The 21,270-nt window shown below is 42.1% G+C and overlaps 1 protein-coding gene across 2 annotated transcripts; it reads left to right on the top strand.

Annotated features, from left to right (window-relative positions):
* chrd (chordin) lies at window positions 1–17,024 on the top strand. Of its 2 annotated transcripts, none has more exons than XM_085130608.1 (21): window positions 1–423; window positions 2,502–2,605; window positions 2,730–2,856; window positions 5,160–5,306; window positions 5,413–5,530; window positions 5,827–5,914; window positions 6,823–6,964; window positions 7,206–7,343; window positions 7,455–7,537; window positions 9,184–9,331; window positions 10,483–10,589; window positions 10,913–11,192; window positions 11,284–11,519; window positions 11,616–11,729; window positions 12,370–12,567; window positions 12,697–12,790; window positions 12,911–12,967; window positions 13,526–13,629; window positions 13,858–14,121; window positions 14,769–14,862; window positions 15,086–17,024. In XM_085130608.1, the coding sequence occupies exons 1-21, from the start codon at window positions 279–281 to the stop codon at window positions 15,148–15,150; spliced, it is 2,853 nt and encodes a 950-aa protein (XP_084986734.1). In that variant the 5' UTR covers window positions 1–278; the 3' UTR covers window positions 15,151–17,024. The 2 variants fall into 2 exon arrangements, with proteins under 2 accessions (XP_084986734.1, XP_084986735.1); XM_085130609.1 differs by lacking the exon at window positions 1–423 and adding an exon at window positions 461–1,014.
* The last annotated feature ends 4,246 nt before the right edge of the window (window positions 17,025–21,270 follow it).

The raw sequence follows: 21,270 nt of genomic DNA, 5'->3' as shown, positions 1-21,270 counted from the left end.
CGGCTGTTTGGAGCTGTCAGGGAAGCAGCCTATAAAATCAAACGAGACAAGGCTGCGAAGAGACCGCTGGTACCGAGGAAAGACTGCCCTGCTCACGGAAAACTTTTTGTCTGGCCGAAACTCGGATGATTCTCAACAGCGGACGTTCACAGCTAACGACAAAGGACGTTTTGTTATAAGGGGGAAACTTTTTTATTCCCTCTCATTACTGTAATTCTCGGTTTAAAGAAGCCGGTTTCTCGGGAGTTTTTGAAGGGAGTCCTTTGCGGAGGTTTGTGATGCTGCTTCCCTGCGCACTCCACTTCTTGCTTTGCGCGCTGAGCTGCGCGTGGTGGCTGCACGGAGGAGCGGCCTCACGGCTCAAGTCTCCCTCTCTGCCCATCCAGCCCGAGAGAGAACCGCTGCCCTTCAAAGGAACATCAGGTATGTTGTTTTTGGAAAAGCCACGTCAGAAAAGCGGTGTTGCAGCCTTGAGCTGGCAGCTGGAGTATACTCGTTTGTTTTTTTTATACCAACAATAGCTATAAAAATGGCCGCACGCTTTGAAAGCCTCTGAAGAAGTTGACTACCTAAGCTGCATTTGTTAGCATCAGTTTCAGGCTTCCAAATCAGATAACCCCTGCTGTGTAAACAGTTTGTGACCCAGGGGGCAGCACTGAGCAGCAGCTAATTAACAATTTAAAAGTTTTGTTTGTTTTAAAACTTTTGTTATTAATTATTTCTTTTTTATATGAAGACTGTATTAAAAATATGTGCATAATTTGGTATAAAAGTACTTACTGTTAAAATGTCTATTTTTCCCTGAGTTGTTTCATGGGTGTGGGGTTATGACCCCAGTTCACCCCTCTAGCTGTGCACGCGACAGCAGCGCCGATAGCGGAGCTAGCTAACATTTAAAGACCGTTAAATCTCGACATTTAAAAGTTAGTTTTTTCCGCTGCAGCAGTACACAGTCGTTTTTTCTAGTTTCCTCTCGGTTCCAGGTTGCTTCATGTGTAAACCAGCGGCAAACATGTGAGTCATAACCGCAGTCGATGTCTTTTGATTCATGTGTGAAAGCCCCTTCGTACAAAAGCTCGCCGCGGTTTTTATAAGGTAACTACTCTGGAGCTCAGAGCAGCGGGAACTCCACGTTAAAAAAACCCGTTATAACGTGTAATTTCATGTTGGAAACTCTAATCAATCGACTTTCCATTACAAGCGCTGGCTCCTCAGAGCCTCCTTCTCTATTTGAGCACAGCGCGGAGTGGCGAGGCTCTCCGCTTGGCTCTCCCTTTAACTCGACTGGACTGTTTAAAGTGTGCAGTAACTTTAATGAAAGAATAATGCGAACCAGCTTGGTAGCCGTGAGCGGGGGAGAGCCATCAGCTCGAGTGAAGCTGGCCAGGGTAACATCAAGTTTGTGTGTGCACACACCACATACAGTCACCCTAACCAAAAATAATTATAATACTCCTGCGGTAACTCGGCGTGACAAACACTTAATTATGAGTGCAGCCTAGTAATAACAACACTGAAAGCTATTTTTATCCCCTGTAACATCAATATACAGCCCCGTCCCTACATATTAGGACATGGATGTGTATTTTATAGCCGTGACTCTGCTCCAGCACACTGGGTTTAAAGTGAAAGGCTCACATGTTCTGCAAGAGTGTTGGAGTTCCTTCGCATCCACTTTGGGCAAAATATGGGAAGAGTTGCAGCCCATTGTTCACTTTCATTTCAAAGTAGACTGAACCCATCATGTACTGTAAAAATCCTTTTCACTAGAAGTTCAGTATACTGTATAATCTTTATAATATGCCCACTGAATTAATTAAGATGTGTGTGTGTTTCTGGGGAATCTGGGTTTCTCTGATAAAAGTTTGAGTGGAACTTCTCTCTGGATCATTTAGGTCAGACAGGATGCAAAGCTCGAGTTCCAAAATTTGAGGCATCCAGGGAGTTTTGGTAGCTTCCAGCAAGTCTGGGCAGTGAGCTCATGTGTGGGATTTATTTGTTTTTAAGTATGCAAATGGCACTCGTGGTCTGATCTGTGGTTTGTCATAAAAATGAGTTTTTTCTTTTTCTTGCTATTAAAGTGGAGTATTATCCTTATTTTTTAAGTTGTGTGTTTTTTTATTTTTAAATGTTTTAATTTTTTTTATTATAACTTACTAGAATAGCTTTGCATGATATTCCGTTCAAAATAATCCTTATTTGCCTTATACTCGGCCTTGAAAATGTTGCCCATGTTTAATATGAGCTTATGACAGAACATAGTAGGAAAACTCTAAATATCAGAAAGTTCAGCTTATCTTTTAAAATGTTTTTTTTTTTTAAGTTTTTTTGTTGTTGTTGTGTTCCCTAATTAATTTTGGCATATCTCAAAAAGAAAAACATTTTTTTAAGCATATTGTTTTGCTTTTCTAATCAAGTTCTTTATTTTGGAAAGAGCCAAAGAAATGAGGTTGTAATCGCCTAATGTTTGCTGTGTGTAATCAACACCGTTTGTGTTGCAGGATGCTCATTTGGAGGTCGCTCTTATCCCTTGGAGGAGAAGTGGCACCCAGACCTGGGGGAGCCCTTTGGCATCATGCCCTGTGTCCAGTGCCACTGTGAACCTGTAAGTTTTGGCTTAGTGTGATCTCACTCCACATGTTGTGTTTGACTTTTTTTCCCTGCAGTGAGCTGTAACTCCAGATGAGCTGACTAATGTGTGTGTGTTTGTTTTTATTTTTCTCTGGCAGCAAAAGAGTCGCCGTGGTAAGGTGTCGGGAAAGGTAAACTGCAAAAACACAAAACAGGACTGTCCGACCCTGGACTGCGACAATCCCGTCCAGCTGGCGGGGCACTGCTGCAAAACCTGTCTTCAAGGTAATCATCCTCTCAGCTCAAATGCTGCTCTCAGCTTTTGTAGATGTCACGCCATTCTAGTTGTCCTAAACACACGAAAAACAGGCAGCTGAATAAACAAGCATGAACATTCTTAATTCAGTAAACAAACTGTATGTGGAGAGAGCAGTTGTTTCCCCCCTTTTGTCACAAGAGCAATTTTTTCAACTTCTATTTCTTTCTTTTTCTTCTTCCTCTCTATAACTTTTCCTTGGTTGTTGTTGTTTTTCTTCCCTCCTTGGGTAAGCTTGTTCGCCGTCTGAACAGCTGCTGAATACAATGAGCGAGTCAATTGATTTTCCATTCAGCCGCATCAAATGGACATTTTCTCTAATCAGTCTCAGCTGAAAGCACCACCCACCTATTTAGCCTCATTCTCACATAGTCACTTACCTTGTCTGCACACTGCTGCGCACACAGTCTCACCCTATTAGGGAGTCAGAGCTGCTTTACACATGGTCACACACGCACGCACACACACAAAGGGTGGGCCTTCATGCTACAGTGTTATTCTCCATGGGTGTTTTTCTCCATGGCATGTGTGGTAATGGAATGGAAAGTAAAGGTAAAACACTGTGGAGACACTGTGTGTTTATATATGTGTGTGCGTGTCTGTTGTGGTCAAGCTTTAAGGAAAAGGTTGAGTGTGTTTGTCTTAGCTTTGGCAACCTTGCACCTGGTATATTTATGTAAGTGTTGGAAAATGGTGGGTGTATTAGTGTGTGTGTGTGAGCACCTGAGGACCAACTGGGGAGAAGTGAGAGTGATGCTGCCCAGAAGGGCTTAAGCGTGCCCAGTAGAGCAGTGGAATTATGAGATTGGAGATGAGTTTTAGGTGGTGTGTGTGTGTGTGTGTGAATCACACAGCAGACAGTCCAGTTGAGTTCCTCAGGGGAAAAAAAGCCTTGGTAAAATAGCGTTTGAGTGAGTAAGAGGCAGTGTGTGGTTTGCTTTCTCAAGAACATATCAAAGAGGCTGTATTTGGCTGAATGAGCAGGGCTTCATGTGTCACTTTTTGTCTCTGTGTGTGTGTGTGCAAAGCAGCGAAGGCCACACATAGCATCAGGAGAGTTTGTGTGAAACAGCAGGTCATTGTTAGGATCGCATGCCAGTGTCGCTTCCAATTCTCCTTAAACTCCTCTGCTGCAAGAGACAACCTTGTGCTGAGAAACAAGAAATAAGTGGCGTCTGACGTATTCTGCCTCATTTGTTTCCTCCCGTCTCTGCTCATTCTTCTGGAATTAATTTCTACCTGCCATGATCAGCCTAGATTTGTCACTGTCCGATCCCTTTTATCCACTTGCTTCGCACTCCATCCGTTCTTAAAACACAGAAGCCAGTGTTTTATTGTCATGTGTGAACCAGACTTTGGCACAATGTGTTTTCAAATGTTTGTCTTTATGCTGTTTATCTTGCCAGGTACTGACACTGTTTCAAAGGCAGATGCTGAAAGAAATCTCAGTACCATAAAAGTAGTTAATAGCAGTTGGGTTTTTTTTCCCAGAGTTTGATGACTTGGCTTCACTTATGCAAGAACTTGTGGCTCAAATAAGAGCTCTTTTACTCTGGCGTGCTGTGTGCTGTTCATATGACTTATCATCCTGAAGCATTTCACAAGTCAAAATAAACACCTTAAGTTAATGTTTCTTATTCGTATTTAGTTAAGTTACACCACATGTTTATTTACATCATTTTCTTACTTTTGTAGTTACTGCTGTGGGATAAGTCACACACTGTCCGATTTTGACACGTTGACTTTACTTAAAAAATATGCAGACTCATTGCCTCCAAAAGAATATACCAATTCTAGTATATCAAATTAAAAAAAAAACTCCATTTAACTTTTTTTTTAAACTTTTGCACGCTTATTATACACAGGATTTATATTATGTGTTAAGAGACAAACATCTTATTTTTCTTCCCATGCATGTGTCCTATTCATGTGTTATTGGCTAACCCTTTAGAGTGTTCTTAGCCACACAAACAGTGGAAACCACATTACACATCCACAAGAAGACTAAACATAACCTAACTGAACTTATTCCCGTGAGAAAAAGTACAAATGAAATAAATGCAGGCAAAGAGTACAGATAACTTCATTCTACCTTAATTCTTCATTTAAACTTTTTTCAAATTTACATGTTTATATTATCATTGAAATTACACAAGGTCATTGCTTACATTTACAGTGTATAGCCAGAGTACATTTCAATACAGTAGTTTGGGAAAATCTCTATTTGCTTATACACTATTTGATAGTAATTTACAGGTTTTTTCTTTTATAGGTGGTAAAAAACAGATTGACTCTGTGCTGAACACCTTTGAATATTTCCGCCGAAAGAGCAAAGAGCGAGAGGAGGAACTCCAGAAGTCATACAATGATAGATCCTACCTGAGCTCTGAGGACGTGGGGCCTGGGGAGAGCCGCACAGGTACGTGTGGAGCACCTGCTACAAATAGACAGAATTGTCCTGAACACACATGACACAGAGCCTGAATAAAACACTACAGCTCATGAAACATTCTGTTGTGGTGCAGACTTTGTAGCAGTGCTGACAGGACTGAAGGACTCGTGGCTGCCCAGCTCCAGTGGAGTTGCCAGAGTTCGCTTTACTCTGACCAGAAGCAGCCTGACCTTTTCCATCACGTACCAGAGGTGAGACTCTTTGCTTCTCTTCAGATGTCGTTCTGTTCTTTTTTTTAAAGATCAGGTCCACTAATATCAGTGCCTGTTGCTAACTATTCCAGCTCCTTTCCAGCTTATTCCAAACAAACCTCCTGTGTTAATATATTTTTATTTTTTGGAAAAACAAACTTTGTTTTTTGAGTAGCAGTCAGTATAATAGAATATAAAACTGGAATTGGCAAAAAAAAGATATTTATTTTCAATAAATTAAAAGTTTGTCAACTTTTCTGCCTGCATTTCGCTTACATTTCCCTCTGGCTTTCCAGAATGGGCCATCCCACTAAGATTGTCTTCCTGGACTCAGATGGGACCCCTGCTTTCGAGTACAGAGTCCCCAAGGGAGACTCCGACATGGTAAGAATAGAAAATCATCTCCTCACACCCTGTTACATGTGCGTGAGTGCTCCTGGACAGAAAGGGAAACTAAGCACCGGTGTAATGAGCACTCACCCTGCCACTTCTTCACTCATAACTCACTCTGCAATAATAAACAATAAACACACTCGCTGAAAGCCAAATACACATGCGGTGACACTTCTTCTCTGTTCCATTGCCCATTTTTAAACATGACAGAATCGGCCTGATTGCGGTTAGCATCAACACGTGGCCGTTCAGGTTTTTAAGGTTAATAGCAGGCTAGCATTATCCAGATAAATCAGTAAACTGATATGTTGATGTAACAGTAGTAACTGTGCATGCATGTCCACATGCTCCTCGAGGTCTGACTCTTCTCACTAAGCATCATTTCCCATCAAAACACACACATCTCCACATTCCATTTCAGACCTGAACTGCCTGCTCAGTGAGGCAGGAGCCCCCTAAATGCAGGTCCCAGAAATTGGGCCTGTTATTATTTTTAGATAAATGGCAGCGTCAAGCGCCAGAGGACCTTAGAGAAAACACTCTGGCATGAGAAAAGGAAGGGGGTTTTGCTTAAGCAAAACTTTTGGGAAAGAGAGGATTTTTCACATGTTACATCACTGCTTAGCAGGGGGACAGAGAACATCGCTAATTAAAATGGAGATTACCCCTGAACTCTTGAGTTATGAGGCACAGGCACAACGCCACATTTCTTCCCTCTGCTCTCAGGGAGAGGTTTTATGTTGAAGCTTTGCAGCCCAGGATTGAGAGTACAATGGTTGGATGTATTCAACAGATGTGCCTGTGGTGTCTGATATGTGTTTTTGCCACATGCATGCTATCCTGAAGAAGTATAAAATGATTTCCATCTTTTAAGCACCTACCTGCTTCTGTGTGTGTAGATCTGTGGAGTATGGAAGAACGTGGCTGAGCCTCTACTGCGACAGCTGCAGTCTGAGCAGATGCACATCAGTATGTCCACGTCCACAGGCCAACGAGACGAAGTGGAGGGAAGGATCATCAAACACAGAGCACTGTTTGCTGGTGTGTATCCATGTGGGATGCTGTAGCTCTCCAATGGCTCATTTTTTTTGAGACATGTGTACGCCTTTGTCTTTGTGTCACAGTACACAAGAAGCTCAATATTTACAAAGCAGCGGAGCCGTGTATATTTTCATGTAATCTTAAAAGGCTTCGCTTGGATTAATGTAGCTAAAATGTGCCGGCTTTGTTTACAAGTCCTGTAAGAGAATGCAGATCTAATGTGCACATGTGTTACATACAGAGACATTCAGTTCAATACTGACGTCAGAGGAAGAGAATTCAGCCATGGGAGGCATTGCTATGTTGACGCTGAGTGACACTGAGAACAACCTCCATTTCATCCTCATCCTGCAGGGCCTCATCCAACACAGAGATAGAGGTGAGAGGGAGGAGGAAGTTCACTTGAAATCTTTCTATAAATGTAGATGCTTTAATATGAAAGTCAAGGAATGTAAAAAAGTGACACTGAGACAACTCTGTCTCTTCTCAGACCCCGTTTTGGTGCCCGTCCGAGTCCAGCTGTTGTACCGGCAGCACATCCTGAGAGAGATCCGAGCCAACATCACGTCTCATGTGAGTACCCAGGGGCAATAAGCTTGATGTAGCCACCATTTCACACTTCGCAACACTCCTGTTTAAGACTCACTTCTTCTTCATGTTTCTTCTGGGAAATTATTTAAAAATGTTATTTTTAAATAATGCATCCATCCGTAAGTGACAGGTAGTCACTGTGCATATTGAGGGGAAATTTTTAGTTTAATGTCACAGTTTCACAAAATATTTGGGTATGATGCTGAAAATTAAATGAAAAAGAACTGAATAAAACGCCAGATTTTGAAAAATGTTGACAGGTATGATATTTTGTACCCAAAAAGAGCCATAGATGTTGTTCAATCCATCACCAAGTAAAATAAGTGGGCACTTTGGGTAAAGTAAAATAGATGTATTTATATCTGAGACAGACTAAAAGTTAAAAGGTGACTGGGGGAGGAGCAGTGTTGTTTTCACTAAAAAACTTAGGACACAGAACATCCCACGCCTCCTTCTCTCAGAGATGGATGTGGTTTTGTCACCACATCCTAGTTATGTTGCCACTGCCGCTGCTCTGATCACAGAAAAGACATGACTAAAAAAAAAAACTGGATGGAGAGGAAACTAGAGGGGAGAAAGTTAGCAAGTAGTTTTGCATGAGACAGATGTGAGACGTCTGGGAGACGAAAAGAGGGGAGGGTAGGAGGGAGGTAAAGAGGATGCACTGCGTACACACTCCTCACACATGTCAGTGGTTAGTGGTCTGCGGGGCTGAGATGGATGGAGGGAGGAGGAGGAGGAGGAGTGATGAAAGGCGGGCCTGTTTTTAATTCTCCCAGGAATTGCGTGAAGGGCCGATGCGCCTCTCTTTCTCTGAGAGACTGTCCATGAAAAATACACGCAAAACTATGAATTACATCTCATACACTATTTCTAGCCTGGCAATGATGATGAAGATAATTGGCTTTATTTGTACAACACATTTCCTCCTCTCTCATAATTGTGTCCATTCATCCCCCCCCCCCCTCCCCCCGCCATTCCCACTCTGTTTTAGCCCCTCGCTGTGCGGATTTATGGTGCATGTGTATTTATATTGAACTGCGGCCCCACAGGTCATAAAAGTAACATTTCTCCAACACTCGTGTGCATCTGTCCTATTAATCCAACATTTTTCAACGTCTTCTTGGAGACCGGTCAGCCTGCATTAAATCTAATTTCTCTCAGTATGAGACTTTTTAAGGCAATTCAAGCCATATTTTTTGCCTCAAGTTTTAAGTGTGCATGTATGAGTGGGGGCAATTTTAAAGCTGTGTTCTTTCTGTAAGAAAGCCATTTGTGCGTTAATGCGTTCTGACTTTGTGATTCCTTTCTGACTGCCCTATTTATTTTATCTCAAGCCAATTTCACTGTCTTTCGGCTTTTGTTTTTGCTCTCTGTGCTGCAGATCACATTTTAATTGTCCCAAAATGAAGAAACTTTTTTTTATTTTAGCTGGAAACTGGTTTAAACTGGTTGAGGTTTTGTTACTCTGGTAACATGCCAGTGTTGTACCAACATCCTGTCGACAACATCCAAAATGGCATAATGTGACATTTTTATTGCTAGCATTTGAAAAGGCATTTGTTTTAAGAGGAAAATGGTTTTATATTTATCCACATTTAACTTTTCGTACTTTTCAATGTGCGCAGGATCCGGACTTTGCAGAGGTGCTGACAGATCTGAACAGTCGTGAGCTGTTCTGGTTATCTCGCGGTCAGCTAGAGATCACTGTGGCCGCCGAGGGTCAGGATCCCAGGCAAATCTCAGGTTTCATCACAGGCAGAAAATCTTGTGACAGTAAGTATTTACTGCAATCGGCCCATCCTCGCCTACATGTCACCAGCAGTGTTAAGGCACCAGACAATGAGGCTGCTGAGAACATGTTTGTTGGTTTGCTGCTCGTCATCTGTGGACTGTTTTTGTCATTCACCTCTATAAATACTTTTTTTCTGTCTGGGTTCTTTCAAGTCTTATCGCTGGGGGAAAACCATGTTTACAGACCTTCTGTTTGACTTGGTGGCCCACCAAGACTGTTTGCATGTGTGTGTGTGTGTGTGTGTGTGTGTGTGTGTGTGTGTGGCTGGAGGAATGTTGTGGACAGCTTAATCGTCTGAAACAGTTAAAGCATGCACACAGTGCATACTTTCAGTGCAATGCATATTTGGACATTTCACATTAGCGTGAAACATTTATTGTAATACACAGACACATATGTATGAAGATGCTGGTTTGTAACATATTTACACACACATAGTCACTCACACAGTTGCACTGCCAAGGTCACAGTCTGCAGGACGTGGGTTTCCCTGCCAGTGTTCCAGTCCTGTGATTAACAGCTTGATATTATGTCTGAAGAATTCAAACCCAATCCCCCCCTCCTTCCCACTTTTTCCCACTCTCATTCCCACTCTCTCTCCCTTCATTTCTCTATCCCATCATCTGCTGTCGTCCTTGGCATCTTTCCTCCTCTCTGGCTTCTTTCTGTCTGTGTCATTTTCAGACGTTTTTTCTCCTCTCTTACTCATTCCCTTCTGTCCTCTCAGCCCACTCTTTTAAGCCTTCTGCATTCAGCTAAGGTTACCTCATTTTGAAGCTTAAATCTTGGGTGGGTTATTGTATGCACGTGTGTGTGTGTGCACGTGTGCTAACATATACGTATTTGGCCTGAGTGCCACACAAGCAGACACGCCTCCTGACTAGTTGTCCAATTTAATCTGCCCTCTCAGTGACTCTTTTTCAGTAAATGGATAAAATCATGGGTATGTGGCTGTAATATTTTTTATTCTCAGAAAACTTGAATGTGACAGAAATCATTACATCATCTCGCATGGCGTCAGGCTGTACATTAAAGAGAGGGGCGTCAACGTGGCTGATTTTAGATAAGTAGTGTGAGCAGGAATGTGCTCTGAAGTGGATTTCTGATATGAATCTGTCTTTCTCTGGCTCAGCTATTCAGAGTGTGATGTCCAGCAGTGATGCATTGATCCCGGGGAAGACGGGAGGTGTGGGATCTGCTATCTTCAACCTCCATGATAATGGAACGCTGCAGTACCAGGTATGAGTCTGCTCACTTTTGCAGGGTTGTTGTTGTTCACAAATGTGTCTTGCAATACATATTTTGACTGGATTTGACTCAAATTTTATTTGAGTGTTGCAAGAGGTCCAGCTGCATTTCTGTCAAGTTACTTTAGTCAAAATAGGATTATTATTTCCATGTGGTTTAGTGTGACTCTGTTCTGGGGCCTCCCCACCCTGTATGTTTCCATGTATACATGGAAAGCATAAACACAGAGAGATCAGCAGTAACCCCCACCCTTAGAATAAAACATCAACTCTGACAGTGATTAGACTTCAACCTTTCTCTCTCCTCTTCTTCAGGTTCAGGTCACAGGGCTCACCAGCGATGTCGTCAGCCTCACCATCGAGTTGAAGCCACGTAGGAGAAACAAGCGCTCCATCCTGTGCGATTTAACGCCAGAGTTCAGCAAGGCCACGGGGCAGGCGATAGGCAGCTGGAGCCGCCTGGAGGCCCGACACATCCACATGCTGCTGCAGAATGAGCTCTTCATCAATGTCGCAACAGCACAGAGCCAGGAGGGGGAGCTGCGGGGGCAGATCAAGGCACTCCCTTATAGTGGCCTAGAGGCACCTAGACATGGTATACATTGATTAAGATTGTGAAATTAATGTAAAAAACCATGCCAATATGCATGCAAATATTCTGAACTGCTTCCTTCTTCTTCCTCCAGAGTTGCCCACCCCTCTAGCTGGCCACTTTGTGTCCCCACCAGTAAGAACAGGTGCTTCTGGCCACGCCTGGGTGTCAGTGGACAAATACTGCCACCTGCATTATGAGATACTTGTTGCAGGCCTCAGCCCAACTGACGACCTGACGGTGAACGCCCGCCTCCACGGACTGGCTGAGATCGGAGAGCTAGATGATAGCACCCACATGAGGCTGCTCACTGGCTTCTATGGCTCAAAGGTACATCAGTGTACACAATAAATGTGTCCTTACGCACATCAGTGTATTTGGAGTAAAGAAGGCCACTCAATGTTTTTGTCTTTTGGTCTCCTCAAGGCTCAGGGAGTGTTAAAGGACATCAGTGTTGAATTACTGAAACATCTGGACCAGGGAACAGCCTTCATCCAGGTCAGCACCAAGCTCAACCCGAGAGGAGAAATACGAGGACGGGTATGTACAACTTTGGTGTGCTCAATTTGTGTTTGTTTGTTTTTTTTTTAAACAGGCACTTCAATCTCAGGTCATATATAAAAGATGAACCACTATGATTTTCACATTTAGAAGTGTAATTTTGGATGTGTGCAAACGGGAGCTTCTTTTAGCAATCTAAAGAAGCCTTGTGTTTGCGAGGTTGCATGATTGCCCGCTTAGTGCCTACTAGCCTACACAAAACAACACAGCCATAGCCCACAGCTGCTTGCAAAGCTAGCTGCAGCATTGCAGGTGTAGTTGTTGAACAATATGTTGTTTAACAGTTGAACTAAGAAGAGTGATCTCTCTCACACACGTGGAACAGAAGTATCCAGCTGTTTTAATAGGAAACAGGTCCAACACATAAACAGCCATCTGCTCAGGAGCACAAAAATGCTCCATTTAAGAACAATTAACTAGATGACTTGACACTGGTTTTGTGAGTCTCCTCAAGCTCAGCTGTGCAACAGATCACTCTTGCCCTAACTTTGCTTTCTGCTGTTTTCTTTTTTTTCATCTTTCTTGTTACCCCCCCCCCCCCCCCTTCTTCTTTTTCTTTCATGGCCTCCATGTCCATCTGTCGCTTCCTTTCTTTTCCTCACACATTCTCTCTCACCAGGTCCACGTGCCGAACAACTGCGAGTTTGGGACCAGGAGCGAGGCAGAGGAGGAGGAGGAGGAGTTGGAAGACTTTCTGTCAAAGGACCCCGAGGAGCTAAAAAAAGACCCCCATACCTGCTTCTTTGAGAACCAGCACTACCCTCATGGTTCCAGCTGGACGCCCAACTATGACAAGTGCTTCTCCTGCATCTGCCAGGTTAGCACCAGAAACACAAAAAAATTGTTTTTTTGATGTTTAAATGAATCATTTGAATAGAATGTTAAAACATTTAAAAAGCAGGTCATGTAAAATTCACGTCAAATCTTTGTGGGCTTTTTTCTGTAGAAGCGAACAGTGATCTGTGATCCAGTCATCTGCCCGGCGTTGACCTGCTCCAGAACCATTAAACCGGAGGGCAAATGCTGCCCCATCTGTGATGGTGAGTTAGCCCGTTTTTAGTTCAGCGTCAGGTTTCATACTGCTTTTTGTGGATCTATTTTATTCCCACAGCAATCATAAAGCTTCAAACTAATTCCTCCATTTCCTTTTTCCTGTACAGAGAGGAAGGAGCTCGAGGACGTGAAAGTTCCAGAGAGGGTTGATGAACATCCTGAAGGTAGGAACCACTTCTCCTGTCTATAACTCAGCTCTTCTTTCTTTCTCATTCTTTAACTTTTTTTGCCATCTCCTATAATTTTTTCTTAATCTTTACTTCAGTACTTCTGCGTGAGTTGAAAGAATACTGGGCCTTGACGAAGCTCCTCAGATTATTTGCTGAGTGAAAGTCATTTTAGCTCTGTTCCTCCTCTTTTTTTCAGTCAGCTTTTTTTCTGATTGGCTGCTCCTCATAAAACAGATTAGAGCAACAGGTGGGTGGGGATTCTGCAGTTTTCGCCAGAGCTATGTGCCAGAGATGATCACATTAAGATCATATTGAGGATATCTGCTCTTACTAAACCAAAAGTCAGACCAAAATGATCATTTAAAGGCTCTGGGTTGTACATACACGAGTGTATAAGATAAACTACCATAACAGCATATGTAAAAAATAAAACGTGTAACAGGTCTTCTTTCATTTTTATTTTGCCTTTATTTCTGCATGTCTCGGTGCTGCATTTTTTTCCTTCAGGGATTTTCTTACTGACTGTCCTCAGTAACCCTTTCTCTCTGTCAGGTTGTTACTTCGAAGGAGACCAGAAGATGCATGCCCCTGGGACCACATGGCACCCCTTTGTTCCTCCTTTTGGCTACATTAAATGTGCCGTGTGCAGTTGCAAGGTAAATACATATCAATAAATCTCCTCACATCTGTCTGGCTTTACTTTCTGGCTCTTAATGGGTCATTTGTTTTGTATTAGAGTCCAAAGAAAGTGAAGCCTTAATACATTTCTCATCAGTTCTTTCTTGGGATATGTCCAAACTATTTATGTGGAAAAAGCAATCAGTCAGCTGCTGAAGTTAAAAATTGCTGCTGACCTCCTGCTGTTGGCTGTGTTTTATCCATAGGGATCTACAGGAGAGGTTCACTGTGAGAAGGTGACATGTCCAATGCTGACCTGCAGTCACCCAGTGAGACGTCACCCCACCGACTGCTGCAAGGTGTGCCCCCAGGAGGAGAGGACCACTGCAGCCCTGGAGCACAGTGACATGATGCAAGCAGACAGCCCCAGATACTGCAAATTTGGCAAGAACTACTACCACAACAGCGACAGCTGGCATCCCTGGGTGCCACTCTTCGGGGAGATGAAGTGCATCAACTGCTGGTGTGATGTAAGTAAATATGACACAAGAGGAAATTCTCTTACTTTACCAAAATGTTACTTTTATATTATTAATGTTTTTTCTGATGCTTAATGGATGATAGATGATATTTTCATTATATAACTAAGGAAATGAATCATAGTTTCCAGAGAGTTCAGACTAAATGTATTCACGATAACTGAATACAAGATCTGATAAGGAACTGAAGCCAGTAATGTGAATGTGCTGTGCATGTGTGCTGTGTGTGTGTATGTTGAGTCATCCCCCAGTTTTGCTGTTCAGTATTTAAAGTGCCTCTCAGCTCGCTGTATTGGTTAATCTGTTTGGTCAACTCTCACTATATTTCCAGCTCCAGTAGGCAACAGCTGGTTTCATTTAAGATCTCTAATAAAAACTTTGTAACCTACGTACTCATTCTAGCTTATGGAGTTAGCTACCTCTGTTAGCTAGAGTGGGTAGTGAAAATAGTGCTTAGTAGTTGAAAAGCCAGATAATCTGAAAAAATCATCAAAAAGGAGACCCAATTAATGCATTTATTCAGTGTTGAGTTTACAGCTAGAAAATACAGCAGGTATATCTAATATTATCAGAGGAAACAAACAACCTTTACTGCCACATGTTGCTTATTTTCACGAATCCTTCTTTTTTCTCCACAGCATGGTGTGACCAAGTGTCAGAGGAAACAATGTCCACTACTGACTTGCACCGACATCACCCGCACAGAGGGCTCCTGCTGCCCCGAATGTCTCGGTAAGCACACTCTCTTGACCTTTTAAGAGGTCGCTTTATATGTAATAAAAAATCAGTGATGAGTGTAAATAGCTATTAATTACATGTAAATATCTGCACTGAAAGAATTTGCTTCTCGCCGGGTTAAAAACGTTGTACTTAGAAGCTGTTTCTGCACAGTGTTAGTGTAAAAGCACAACTTCCTGTTTCGTGGGTGCTCAGCACATTTTGTTTTTATCTATAGATGACAAAGAAGATGACATGGTGATGAAGGCTTCAGACAAAAGACAAACCTGGAGACACCACTGATCCCTGAGCCTCCCTTATTCGTCCAAGACGGACAAAAAGCCAGAGCTGCTCTGTGAGGTCTTCCTTCCTCCCTCCCTCCCCTCCCCTGACACCCACCCTGTATCAGCTTCAGGATTGTAACGAGGCAAAGTGGACACAGCGGGCCTGTAAAATGGAAATAAAAGACTCAATAAGTGAACTGCGGAAAAGACCCACCAGCATTTACTTATATGCTGCCTTCATTTTCGTGCCTTGATCATGTGTTGGATTTTTAATTGTAATTTTTTTTTGGAAGCAGTTCAACAAAAAATGGACAAACGGTGTAAACAGATAACGCTGTTCAGTGTTCAGAAATCCAGCTGGACTTTTAAATGTTGGTAATATTGAGAGAGCTAGTTGTATTTGACTGACAGAGCTTCTTTGTGAAGCACAGCTTAAATCAGTGTGAATGTGTGCGCGTGCAAGTGTTTCTTTTTTTTTTTTTTTTACCTGTAAAGCATATAAATAATAAGCAATACAAGATGTACAAGACAGTGAAGTTGGCAGGGTTTGAAAATTGCCTGCCACAGTCTGCTGCTTTCATTGTTGTGGTTCCACCCGGTGTCGCTCACGTATGGATCAGTGCCGCTCGACAGCAAGAGGTCTGAAACACCTCCTGGTTCTTCTTCTTCCTGTTTTGAATTTCAGTCAGATCTCATGATGCCCGTTGTCTTTGTTGTTTATGAATATGAAGCTTGTTTACATTTTGTATTTATTGAACAGTGTGAAAAAAAATTAAAAAAGATGTTTGTTGGTAGAAGCGGGCTGATAATCCCTCTGGTTTTTCATCATTTATACATCGTCACTTGTCATTTAAGGTCGGCAGGATTTTTATGCTGCTTTCCTCTCTGAGTTTCCCGGCACGTTCCTCTCCCAGTGTTGGAGCTGTGGAGTGGGAGTGACAGACATGAGTGATTTGACTTCATCCTTAGATTTTGCTTTCTCTTTCTCCTCTGACCTCCCATTTCTGTCATTTAATTTCCTGTTTCTCATATTCCCTTTTATATTTTTCCTTTTGCTCCATCGGTTCTTTCTTTTTTCCTTCCCCTGGTTGTTTTCCACATCACTCACCACATGTGCTGTGTAATGTTTTGTCCCATACGTACCTCACAATGAAAAGACACACAGGCAGAGCGCAGACAGACCGGAACATAAATATATTTTCACAGATGTACACATGTACGAAACTCCTGAATCAGGAGTGCAGACACTGCCAAAGGGCATACAGAATTCTTTCCATTACACACACACACACACACACACACACACACACACACACACACACACTCACTCACATAGAAATCTGCTGCTGCACTCTGCTGGATAAAGCACATTAATACACCAGAGGTGTGTGCTGAAAACAGCTGATTGACCACACACCTGTCCACCTCCACTATATTTGCCAGTCTGTGTTTGTCAGAGAGTAGGGATAGTGGAAGTCAAAGGTTAAGTATCCTGTGGTAGCCTGTGATCACACATATGAGAGGTGTGTGATTCCTGCACCTGCACGCATAGTAAGGCCATGTGTGAATATGATTTTCTAACAGAAATGACAAACATCCATTTTTCCAGATCGTTTTTTAAGCCTTGCTGTGTTATAGCTGTTTCGTCTGTCGCAGATGGGAAACATCTAACTATTTCTGGGATGAGTTATCATCCTTTTGATTACTCATAAACCCATACATTCCAAATAACCTGGACTCTGGTCCCTTTTTTCTCCTCTGTGCTTAAATAGAACATAGATGACCCGCTGCTTTGAATTTCTGTCATTCATTCAAAACCAGATCTGATTGTACTGTTCCCTTACAGATTTTGAGCCCTAAATAGATAAAGATGCATCATAAAAAGCATATTAACCATTCTCTCATATTACAGATGAGTGATAGTTTCTGACCTGAGGCCATTAAAGTAACAGTGGAAACCACTCAGCGTGGATGTTTAAAATAGCCTCAGCTGGGATGTTCATTTCAAGAGAAATTCCAGTTCATCTTACACTTGTTTCCCATTTATAACATCTTGACCCAGGCAAACACGAAAGAAAAGAGAAGAGCAAACCTTCCTTGTATGTGTGCTGACTCAGCACGGGCACGAAGGAAAAAGGAAAGCAGAATGTCTCACTGTGTTATATTCCAGTATAACAACTTATTTTAATCCCGTATTGGACAAATTATTTTGTTACAGTTGTTGAATTAATCGTTATAATTATAACAGTAATTGAAGCAGTAATATTAGTAAGAACTATATTGTATATACACTCAGTAACTTTATTAGGTACACCTTGTTGGTACTGGGTTGGACATCTGCTTCTTCATGGCACAAATTCAATAAGGTGCTGGAAACATTTCTCAGAGATTTTGGTCCATATTTACATGACAGCATCACACAGTTGCTGGAGGAATTGTTGGCTGACATCCATAATATGAATCTCCCGTTCTACTACATCCTAAAGGTGCTCTATTTGGTGACTGTGAAGGCCATCTGAGTACAGAGTATCCTTTATGATGTTCAAGAAATCAATGTGAGATGCTTTGAGCTTTGTGGCATGGGAGGTTATCCTACTAAAAGCAGCCATAAGAAGATGATACACTGTGGTCATAAGGCTAGTCAGGAAGGCTGTGGTGTTTTAACTTGCTCATTTGGTACAAAGGGGCCCAAAGTATGCCAAGAAAATATCCCTCACACCAGCACAGCAGCAGCAGTCTGAACCTGATTCAAGGCAGGAGGGCTCCATGCTTTCATGTTGTTATGCCTCACTGTAACAATTCACTTTAGTTTCCTGTTCCTAGCTGACAGAGGGAATCCAGAGTATGCTCGAAAGTTTGATGTTCTTTGAGATCAGAGATGTCCTTTTGCATACTTTGGGTGTAACAAGTGTTTATTTGTAGTATAATCATTATGTACAGCTACTTTTAATACCCCATGTATAATTTTCTAGATTCGCTGCTGCCTTGAGGTGATTTCCTGTAAACCTGAAGCAGTGTGTGTCCAAAGGTTGATTCTGTTCATCTGGACGTAGTGTTTTCAGTGGGGAAAACGTTTCGTCACTCATCCAAGTGACTTCTTCAGTCTCAGCTGACTGCAGGTTTCCCCAATCTTATAAACAATACATTTGCATAATGACTGAAACCAGCCCACTGAAGGTTTCAGTCATGTCTGATGTGGGCACAGACCAGTGTGCAGATGTGTACAATCACAGTGTTTGTCACCATCTAGTGGTTGATTCATTTAGTTTAGTTCATTCACTTTATTTACCATCAGTAAGACAAATGTTTTGGAAAAATGCATTTTTAAAGAGTTTCCAGCCAAGGTGTATGTCTTGAACTGTGCGAGGAAAGCTAGTATCACAGGGAGAACATGCAAACACTACAAAGAGACTACTGAATACACAAGATTCAGATGAGCCACTGCCAGCTCACTTTCAAAATGTCCTGTGATCTGACGATTAGACTACTGATGGTATTTCCTCAGACCTAATGTTAATAACATTGCATTACACTTTCCAACCTATTGAATAAAAGGTTGCAAATTAAGTTATGGAGGTCCTTATAATAATTGAAAAAATGACACTGTGAATGTTATTTGAGATACTGAGTTCCATTTTTGACACTAAGCATGCACTTCATCTGTGACTGTGTTCCTCACATAGACAGCCTCTTCCATTGTGTTTCTCAGAGCCTGGATCTCAGATCTGTTCTGCCAATTGTTGATTTCAGCTCGTAGACCAGAGAAAGGTTTTTGTTCACTGTGAACTCTGAATGTGTTCATAAAACTTTTAGCAGTTTGTGGAAGAATAAAAGGTCAATTCTTCCTCACTTTGCTCTGTCAAACGTGTCCATTTAACGCTGGTGTCTTGCTCTTTTCCAAAAAGTGAGAAAGAATTTTTTTTCTCCCTGTGTGAGCTTGAATAGCTATGGAAGAGAATGCGGGGTAAAGGCTGAGCTCTGGGGGGGAGCGAATGATTTCACTGGTCTCCTCAGCGTCCTCAGCATTTTCAAAGCCTGGTTACTAAACAGAACAGAACAAACCTTTATCCAGTGTACATGTGTGCATGAGGTCCTATTTCTGCAGCTAGTTTGACTGATGACTTTCAAACTTGTGACTCATTCATGTGAAATGTTGTCCACACATGAAAACAGGCAACTTTTCCTCACCGACAAAAAGCTCCCATTGCGATGGAGCCTTCACCTGCTGGCAGATGTTCATATGGTGAACATCTGTTTTCTTCTCTCATTCTTTGTTACCTGCTGGTTCATTCTGCTGATAAGCACAAAAGCAGCTCAGTTCATGCTCACTTCATATTTCCAGCTGAATCAAACTCAACTCTACTTGAAGCAGCACTCTTTTTTCTTCTTTTTTTTTTCAGACTCAATTTGCTTTGGTTTCACTTGGCTGGACCCAGAACTAGAAAAAAACTCAACCTAAATCTTCCTTAACTTAACTGCTGACACACCAAGAAGAACATAGTCTCCAAAACTGCTAACACAGAGACACAAAGCTGTTAAGAGTGTCTATCTATTATGAGATATGATTTAAGATCTTTCTTTCCTGATTTTAGAGAACAATAAACCTGCTCTAGTATGTAAAATCCTGTGGTATGACATGATTTCAGAGTTTGTACTAGAGAGACAACAGAGAGACAACAGTCCATAATGACATCACAAAAAGCATCTGCACGTGAGGAGAGCAAGGTAAGCTCACACAGAAAACCTACAGGTGGACACGAGAGGTCCACACATCCGCTTAATTCTCTTCCTCCAAATGCTACTCATTCGGAAGTCAACAATTCAGTACAGCAAGTACCTCTGTGCAGCAGTGTAAAATAGAGCTAACGCAGAAATTGCAGTTACCCTGGGGAAAGACCTATGGATAACCTCACATGAGCCTCGCTTGTTCCAATTCCAATAAAGCTGGAATGCTGTGCAAAATGTAAATCACATCAAAAAGTAAACAAAACAGAATGCAGGGATTTGCAAACCCCATAAACCCCTGTTTTGTCCACATAGACCACACAAAACATATCAAATGTTTGAACTGAGACATTTTTCTATTTCATGAAAAATATTCACTCATTTTGAATTTGATGGCAGCAAAACATCTCATAAAAGTTGGGACGGGCTCATGTTTATCACTGTGTACTCTTTCTCCTTTATCATCAGTCTGTAAACGTCTCTGGACATGAGAAGAGTTGTCCCATTGTCGTCTGATAGAGGATTGTAGCTGCTCCACAGTCCGGGGCTTTCTTCATTGTACTTTTAGTCTCATAAAGCACCAAATGCTTTCAAAGGTGTTGTAACAGATGCAGTGTGTGGTTTAACATTGTCTTGCTGCAATATGCAAGGCCTTCTCTCAAAACGTTGTTGTCTGGATGAGAGCATATGTTGCTCTAAAGCCTGTGTTTACCTTTCTGCAATAATGGAGCCTTTCCAGATGTGCAAGCTGCCAGTTTATAACTGGGGATTCTAAATTACCCATGGGTGTGAATGGTTCTCTCTGTGTGTGTGAGCCCTGTGACTGGTGACCTGTCCAGGGTGTTGCCTGCCTCTTACCCTGCAGTAGCTGAGATAGGCTCCAGCCCCCCCGTAACTCTAATTTGGTCAAATGTAAAAATTTAGCCTTTGTTAAGTTGGAGTACATTTTTTAACATAGCATGATTTTAAAATATGGACATGGAGGTGTAATTAGGGAGGTGTTTAAGTTCTGACTTCACAGATATTGTTCAACCTTGGCACTACATCTCGTTAGAGGAAAAAACGGCGTAACTGAATTCAATAAATAAAAACAAAGTAAGAATAACGGTGAAGGTGTCATGAGTGCAGCCCTTAAGGACGTGTGAGGAGGAAGGTGTGAGAGAAGCTAATTTGAAGAAAAGAAAGGAGTGAAACGAGATGAAGAGTAGGTGGGAGTGTTGTGTTGGTGTGACCCAGGTTATTCATTTCTATTTGTCTTTCACACCGAGCAGACAAACCAGATTAAACACGAGTGCCAGCCTGCGACAGCAGGAGGGAGAGACAAACACATCTTAGCATCTGTAAGTCTGGGTGGCAGTTTTTCATTTTTATGCACTGACAATAACGCGTCAGCAAAACCAAACCTCAGCGGGTT

The sequence above is a fragment of the Neolamprologus multifasciatus genome, chromosome 14, assembly GCF_963576455.1.
Source record: "Neolamprologus multifasciatus chromosome 14, fNeoMul1.2, whole genome shotgun sequence".
NCBI classification, from domain to species: Eukaryota; Metazoa; Chordata; class Actinopteri; order Cichliformes; family Cichlidae; genus Neolamprologus; species Neolamprologus multifasciatus.
The sequence above is the reverse complement of the archived record's forward strand: the minus strand, read 5'-3'. Positions and strand labels throughout refer to the sequence as shown.